General features: G+C 33.1%; 2 protein-coding genes across 17 annotated transcripts in view; both read right to left on the reverse strand.

Moving 5' to 3' along the window:
• The window catches only part of LOC126828693 (golgin subfamily A member 6-like protein 7), a 28,339-nt gene extending 27,691 nt beyond the window's left edge, over window positions 1-648 (reverse strand). For all 16 annotated transcript variants that reach the window (XM_050558634.2, XM_050558633.2, XM_050558632.2 and 13 more), the window contains exon 1: window positions 357-648. In XM_050558634.2, coding sequence (XP_050414591.1) covers window positions 357-528 — 172 coding nt within the window. In that variant the 5' untranslated portion in view covers window positions 529-648. The remainder of the gene's footprint in view (window positions 1-356) is intronic.
• A 2,631-nt stretch (window positions 649-3,279) lies between these two features.
• Window positions 3,280-8,367, reverse strand: LOC126826898 (50S ribosomal protein L20). Its single transcript, XM_050556010.2, has 5 exons — window positions 8,209-8,367; window positions 6,860-6,970; window positions 6,507-6,584; window positions 5,559-5,624; window positions 3,280-3,746 (listed from the first exon to the last, which is right to left on the reverse strand). Exons 1-5 carry the CDS (start codon window positions 8,293-8,295, stop codon window positions 3,648-3,650), a joined length of 441 nt encoding a protein of 146 aa, XP_050411967.1. The 5' UTR covers window positions 8,296-8,367; the 3' UTR covers window positions 3,280-3,647.
• Between the last annotated feature and the right edge of the window lie 13 nt (window positions 8,368-8,380).

Genomic DNA, 8,380 nt, shown 5'->3' on the forward strand with positions numbered 1-8,380 from the left:
AGGCTACAGTGCATCATGATCATCTATATTATTATGAGGTTGTGGATGTAGCTGCCGAAACATTTTGATCATGACATAACTGCCAAACAAAATTTCAAATGGTTTATGCAATATTTGTTATTCATTATCAATTCAATCCAATGATATTTATTGACATAAGTTTAACAAAGCAATATCTGAAAATACAAATAGCTTTGTTGAAATGAAGGAGTCATAACTTTACCGAACTGTCAAACTCAGAGATATCTATGTTAGTATGTAACTTTGTAATGACACAACATCATCATATAATAATGATTTTAGTGAAAAATAAAAATACTATCAACAACAACAAAAAGTCTGAATATTATTAATACCTTGCAACTGGGTCACTTTGGTTTCTTCCTCACGTCGATATCTTTCTGCAAGATTTTCTGCATCCCGTAATTTACCGTTCGTCGCATGATAAATATATAAGACATAGACAAACCCTATGAAAAATAATCCATACAATACTAATTTAAAGGGGGGTCCTGTCCTTCCTGACATTGTTCTTGATTAACAACCGTAACGTTGGGTATAAACTATTATCAATAAAATAACATGAACTTTAGTTTACACGTTTCAAGTTGTCCACCAAAACAATATGGCGACGTGTCATTGCATTGTATTATGGGATAGCAGGTGCCCGATATTCATAGTCTTCGTTATCTAGACATATTTCGCTCACTCTATTTCACATGTATAAATTGCTACAGTAATAAGCGAGTCTACATTTTGGTAACGCCCATTCTACTTTAGGTTTAGTAAAAATGCAGAATTAAAGATCGAGACCCGTTTATGTCACTCAACATTTTTGATTTTACAAATCAAATAAGTTCCATTTTTTTTGTTTAATCTTAATTAGAATCTGATACATTTAGGCCTATGTCTCAATCTGTGTAGCCAAAAATCAAATATCTCAGCCTTTTCGCATATTGTGGGTGTGGGTCACAATTAGGCATTTTTAGGCCACTTAAAATTAATTAAGTGATAGTGACATTTTTTGAAAAAAAGATTAAAAAGAAAGAGCATTTCAGTTGTAGTTTATCTGCATAAACATCCAAGCTGAATAACAGGGTAATATGAAAAAGCACGTTGTCAGATAATGTTATACACAACCAATACCAGAGATATCCACTGAAACGTTTGATGTATGATAGATATAGTTGTTTTATTTAATAGGTAACAAAAAGCATTTCAAGATACTAAAATCTGATCACGGGCAGCAATTGTTTAAGAAATTATGGGTAAAATTAAATAGGTTTCTTGTTCAAGCCAATCTAAACACTGGAAATAATTTTTAAGGAAATTGGATGATACTTTTTCCCCCCAAGAGCATCCTCAAGACATTTCAAACAGATCAAGGTCAATAATTATCAGAAATTCTTTATTCCACCAACATACACCAATTTAAAAGAAATGGAATAATCAAGTGCATTTGTCACAAAAACGTGAATTTCACTCAATACATGTATGTATTATGCATTATAATCCCACATAAGTGCACATTCAGACGAAGCGAATGGTAGAATGGCTGTATCCCCAACCATTTAATTTTGCCAAGTTACTACAACAATGTGATACACTCTGGCTAAATGTGACATGTGGGTCAAAAAATTAAAGCAGAACTGTTCATACATTTAGTAGATACAATGCATGTCAGTTAGCACCTGCTGGTCAACATCCAAGTGGTCTGGATATTACTTTTCTCATCACTTGTTCCCAGGAATGAAAATGAAAAGATTCCATTAGACACTGTATGTCAAAAGGAACCTTAGCACCTTTAACCATATTTTTTTACATACCCCATAACTCCCCTATGCTGGACCTGCACCTCAACACAACTGGCTCAACTTAAAATAAGGAGGCTGCGAAAGGTGCCTCATTTAGCCAGGGCGTTACATTTGTAATTTGAATAGTTCAACCAATGTTTCCCTTGGTAAATGGTAGGATGACATTTCGGTCCTGCGACCTTTTCAACTCAGCACAAACGTTTTTGACTCAGTTTAAGAACAGTTAGAATTTACTTGACATGTAAATATTTGCTTACGTGTTTGAGTAGATCATTTTCAAGTCAATTCATCAGGATATTATTCTTTTTTTTTTAAAAGATATATTACCTTTACTGGAAATGACGATTATCAAAGAACGCTAAGTGCAACTAGTGTTTTATCATTTGGTAGAGTCTTTTAATAACAATGTGTTTCATGTTAATATTTTCTTTCGTGTTTTGAATTAGCCTATTTTAAATCAATTCAAGTGCAACTAGTGTTTTATCATTTGGTAGAGTCTTTTAATAACAATGTGTTTCATGTTAATATTTTCTTTCGTGTTTTGAATTAGCCTATTTTAAATCAATTCATCAGCTACTTTTTTATATCAAATATACAAACATGGTACAGATATAAAGAAATAAAACATTATTTTCATAAACATTTAGCATTGGTCTTTACTGTGCATGATCCACGTGATGATGAATGGTAAATTTTATGTGCATGTTATTGTTATAAAATTTGTTTTTGGCTTATTATAAATTGATTCAACAGTTGTGTTCATCCTTTCCATTCAACTTATTCCCAAGTCCAAAATGTTACCTTCCTGAGTCCGAAATGTCAAGATCATATTTTGTTGAGTCCAAAAGGTCGTAAGTCCGAAATGTCATGTAATCTGGTGAACCTGGAGGTCCCATGATTGATCCCGGTGTTGGCTGAGAAAGTTCTTCAGGATTGTCCTGCGTGGTTCATCCTTGTCAGTGGTGTAAGACGGAAGGCCTGTCAAGGAACAATGTATAGTCGTTTGGATGGGATGAAAAACTGATGTTACATGAACACATTGGTGTGCACATAAAAGAACCCTTGACAGTTAGGAAAGGCCATAGGCCTGTTGTTCCAGACAAAATTTAAATCAGATTTAATATCTCACACCAAATAAAATATTAATTATCTAAGAATTATTTCTATCTCACCACAAGGTTTATAATAGTACACATTTAGTAACTATTTCTTTGAAATAATGTAATGCTGTAAAGGCCCTAGATTTCAAGAAATCAGCTATATTTTGGGGATTTAAACTCTGTGTTGCAATTTGACTTTGTACCCGGTTTGTCATAGTTCATTGTGTGTGCATGGGACTTTGCAACCATTGAAATCCTTTGAGAAATTTATGTATTTTGTGAAAAAGTGGAAATAGGAATATGAGATAACAACATTATGTACTAAGTCTTCTGCACCTGGACATGTGTCAGTAAATGGTGAACTGTATAGAAAAAACTGATTTTAATATTTTGTATCTACAAAAATGAAACAATTTCTAAACATTCAAAAAGTCTACAAATTAAACAATTTATAAACACACGATATCTAATATTTTCTTTCACAGGATGAAAAGATCATATTTTCTTATGTAAATAATACACCACTTATGACTGTTCCTCAAAATGTCTGTCCAACCTCTTTTTGAAGTTCAATACTCTTTTGATTATGATTAGTACAAACTATTTGGTAAGAATATTTAGTTTCTTTAATGATCATTCCCACACAAACTCAATACTCTTCCTTCACATGGCACAATTATTTAACTATAGCAATATAGCTTTATTACAAGATAAAATCTGATCAATGTTAAGTTTATAGCATCCCCCTAGTTAGAACACCTGATGGAGTTGTTGCAGTGGCAGCCTTTAATCCTAGTTCACCTTGTCTCTTTACAGTAAAATCACATAAACTCTGAAATATATGATACATAGAGAATCTCATAATGTCTTTCATAAAAAAATATCAAATACTGTTAAATATTCTTTGAAATAAAATATACCAGAGTAGTTACCATTTTAAATCAGTACAGTTAACAAACTTAACATGCTCCATACATTAAAATAACCAACGGTGATTATTTGGAAGGTAGAGTAATTTATGTTGGTGATAACTAGTGCATTACTTATTTGTTACAAGATTTCATTTGAAAATGAGCTAAGAAAAGAGTAGGGAACACTGGGTGGTATAAATTTCAATAGAATACAGGTACATATTGATATCCATCCTCTTTATGCATCGATTTTTTGTTATCATGTTCCACAATCTTGATCAATCAAATTGCTTTTCCTGAGCAAAAAATACTTTAGTCAAGGTATTGATGTAATGAAACTATACACCACACCACTCTCAATCAGTTATAATAAAAATTATCATGTTCCAAAGCATCAACAAATTAAATTGCTTAGCTCATGTCCAAATATTCACCTAAAGAACAACCCATCAAGTTTGAACATTCTACATTAATTAGAAGTAAAGTTATTGTGTTCTGAAAAGTGTGATTTCACATATGCAGTGCATTATTGGGTAATAGACACTTTGATTTTCATGCAGATTTTTAGAAGCCCACATTTTCATGTGGATTGTGGATGTATATTGTTGTTGTCTCTGTTCGTCCGTCCGTGTGTCCGTTCACATGTTGTTTGTGGACACTCTACACAAGGTTCGTATGCTTCCTGGAAAACCTGTAAAGTCATGGAATTCTAAGTATGCAAATTTCAGGCCTGGAAAACTGGGAATTTGAGTATTTGACCATGGAAAGTCATGGTATTTTCCCCTCCATCCAGTAATGAGCTTTTCCCCAAAAGTTGATTTCATTTATTCAATTTGTAAAGCTTTTAAAAAAGTAAAAAAGAAAAACATGGTAGGTCACACTTTTTTTTATCCTATTTTGACGGAACTTGAAATATAGGATTATATTCCAAAGATCTTGGTTCCCTTCGATACTGGCATATATTGGTTCATAACTTCATGGATTATGACCCCTGATTGTATAAAAAATCATGTTTATAGCTTTTGGACACCCTAGAGGTCACAATTTTTATCCAATTTAAAACAAGTGGTTGCCATACAAGATACGCCTACATTTTGCTAGAGATGGACAGAAGAGAACAAGCTAAAAAACAAAAAAAAAAATATTTTTCAAACAATCAGTGGCCATAATCCAGGAAGTTACGGTCCGATATGCAAGAATATCGAAAGGATCTTTTGGATATAAACATGTTTTTAGCTTGTGGACCCTCTAGAGGTCACAATTTGTAACCAATTCAAAATAAAGTTTGAATATATCACCATTTCACCATAATGAAACTTTCGGGGAAAATCGGACAGAAACTGCCGGACAAAATGGCTGTCCCTCGTACACAAATAGTGTAAAAGTATATAATACCAAGGTTTTGGACCAGCTAATAGTCACATTTTCAATCCAATTTTGATGAAACTTAAACTACATGTTTATATCCCAACGATAGGGACTTCCTGGATTATGGCCCATAATTGTAAAAAAAAAAATCAGTTTTTTTTTAGCTTGTTCTCTGTCCATCTCTTGCAAAATGTGGGCATATCTTGCATGGCAACGGCTTGTTAATATTTGACTTCATACTGACAAATTTTATTCAGTTAGCTTATTGATAAAATAATTTTTAATCCAGCCTCTTTTAAAGAGACATTCAAACAAATATCATCAAACTTTCTAAAATTTGATCAACAATTATGTCTTGTACATACCTGAAATGTTCTAGGTTCATAAATGGCTAAATGTTGTAAAGTGGTTCTGTTCAACTGAATTGAGGACTGAAAGATAAATCAATGTTATGTCAAAAAAAATAAACAATGCAGGGTATGCTTATTAACAATTCACCTAGTGAGCTATTTTCACCTACTTCTAATTTTGATTTGATTTCTGAGATTCAAATGAAGTCTATCAATTCATTTGTTCTACCAAGGGATATAACTCCTGCAGTACTGTTGTTGGATTCAGCTAGCAATTACTTTTCCTATCCCAGTTTCAACCAATGTACTCCCTCTCTGTTTCTAGCTCCCCTTCTCTCATTGGTTATGGTGGACAGTTGCAGGTTGCTAGATGTTGCTGCCTCATGGTGCACAGCATTCAGCCCCATGAAAGTTTGGATTAATTCTAATTGCTTCCCTTGATTCCATGCTATGCAAACATATTTATAGCAATTCTCTCTGTTTCCCCCTTTTGCACGTAAATAGAAGAAGAGGGTTTGAATTAAAATTTTCTGCCAGTTCTGGTAGATATTAATTATTTTGGGGCAGAGATAAACAAACATAACTTAGGGAAATCGCGTATGAAAATCACTTCACCACCATGCCATTAGATTCATTTGTCCAGGCATAGAAAAAATTTTGAGATGGTCAACCCTCAATATTTTTACCAGATGATTGTGACAGGTTGGGCTCTTTGTGTTTATAAAGATTAAGATGGCATGGATTAACCTTGAAGTCAATGGGTAGAGAGTCCAGTTATCCAAACCTAATATGTAATGTTGGATAGCATTGTTTAGATTTCATAGGACTGACAAATTGGCTGAAATTTGATACCTGGGTAGTAGTGCTACAAAGCAATTAATTGATTTAGAATTACAAAATCATGCAACTTCTAGAACAAGTTAACATAGATTTTAACTGATCTTAGATATGTATTTATCTTACTTCATCTAGCGTTTTCAAAAATTCATCATAAAGAACACCATGTTCCCAACATGCTGCTTCTAGTCGTATCTTTACAATCTGAAATAAAAATGCAATAATGTATATTTGAAGAAACAATTAGTTTTCCGTCTATGCAAGAACTAGAATATTTCTGTTATGTCTAAAATCTCATAACATCCTCTGGAAATATTTTGAAGCATTAAATGTGCTTGCAAACCTCCAAGAAGATCTGCCTCAATACAATAAAGTACATATTATCTAAAAGGCATCTTGATTTTTTGACTGAAAGCATTTTCCAGAATTACAACTAAAAATATATCCTATAAAATGAATTATGAATAAAATTGAATTACGTTATTATAGAATTCTCTCTTTGGTTTTCCAGAATTTGTTGAATATCTAAGAGCTCTTTCAACTGTACGAATTGATAGTCTGAAACAGTTTCTTTTTCTACCATAGTAACTCTAAAATAAAAAAAAATATATGCATCAACAATCAAACCTTATCGGTCAAGCAAGTGAAGCTGTTCCTAAAACATTAATTGTATTAGATAGTATTGTTTGGGATAATATGACAAATATGTCATACTCATAGAAATCCTGGGTGAATCTTAGGAACGGTGAACCATTAAACTGTTAATAAATAATAAATAAATACAATTCATGAGGTCTCACTTGGACATAATCTTCAAAAATCTCTTCTGCAACCGTTCACACTCAAAGACAATATATATCCTAAGGCCTATGCAGTATTGGGCACCTGTAATCAGTCATGATGCTCATTCTTAAGTCATATTACAGTACGGGTATTGTAATTCCATGACATTTAATAGGGTTTAACATTCTACTTTTCTGCACCAACTAGACTAATAAAGACAAACATATGCCATAAAGTTTGCAATGAGGAAAATTTTTCCCCGGACAGCAGCACTATGGCTGGCTCTTATTTCGAAATTCCAACTGTCAAGGGTTCTTCTATCTGCATGTCATTTATGTATACCTGTATGGGACCTAAGTTTTTTGTCTGATCTGAATGACTAAACACTGTTCCTTGTCAGGCCCTCCATCCTGCACCACTGAGACGGAGAACCATGCCTGAAAATGTTGAGGAACTTTCTCCTCGTCCATATCAGGAGCAAACCCCAGACCTCGTATAAGGAGCTAGCATCACTGTCACCGTAGCTCCCTGAACTCAAAGACAGGCTATAAACAAAACAGCGGACATTGCAGCCACGATCACATCATCAAGATAATATTAATAACCATGCCTTGATGAAAGAAGGCATTGATGATGATGATGATGATGATGATGAAGATGATGATGATGATGGACCTTAAAGGCTCAATACCACTCTTGTTGTAACTGAATAATATGTCCCAATCTTTATTCTGGTCAACAATTTGTACTATTTTAGAATATTTCAATTAATTGATGATACAAATTTCATCTTACTTAACACACTTTATTTAAAAATTTTGAAAAATTCAACACAATGGTTTGAAACGTCTAACGTAAACCTTTTCAAATGAAACTTCGATTTAAAAATATTTTCAAACCCTCTGGACAAGTAAAATAGGATGTAATGGATAATTTACACAACAGGTAGGACACTTAAACATCTATTACTTAGATAGAGATATTATTTATTTTCTGGAGCTTTCAAGCCAGCAAGAGTGTTATTGTCCCTTTAAAAAAGGTATACCCATGCTATTCTTTTATACATATGTCGTTTCCATTGAATATCTGCACCACCTTGACGACTGGCAAAGTTTAGAAATGTTAAAAACATTTTTGTTTACTACTTTTTGGCGAAAAATGATGAGTTAGATGCCCTTGAACACGTGCTTGAATGTTTTTCCGGTTGAACCTCGAAC

The sequence above is a fragment of the Patella vulgata genome, chromosome 7, assembly GCF_932274485.2.
Source record: "Patella vulgata chromosome 7, xgPatVulg1.2, whole genome shotgun sequence".
Lineage (NCBI taxonomy): Eukaryota > Metazoa > Mollusca > Gastropoda > Patellidae > Patella > Patella vulgata.

Coding starts and splice junctions, on each gene's coding strand:
- LOC126826898 (XM_050556010.2), bottom strand. CDS start 8,295: ATGTTTTTAACATTTCTAAACTTTGCCAGTCGTCAAGGTGGTGCAGAT. Junction 6,585..6,859: donor AGAGAGAATTCTATAATAAC/GTAATTCAATTT, acceptor TTTTTATTTCAG/ATTGTAAAGATACGACTAGA. Junction 3,747..5,558: donor ATGAACCTAGAACATTTCAG/GTATGTACAAGA, acceptor CATATATTTCAG/AGTTTATGTGATTTTACTGT.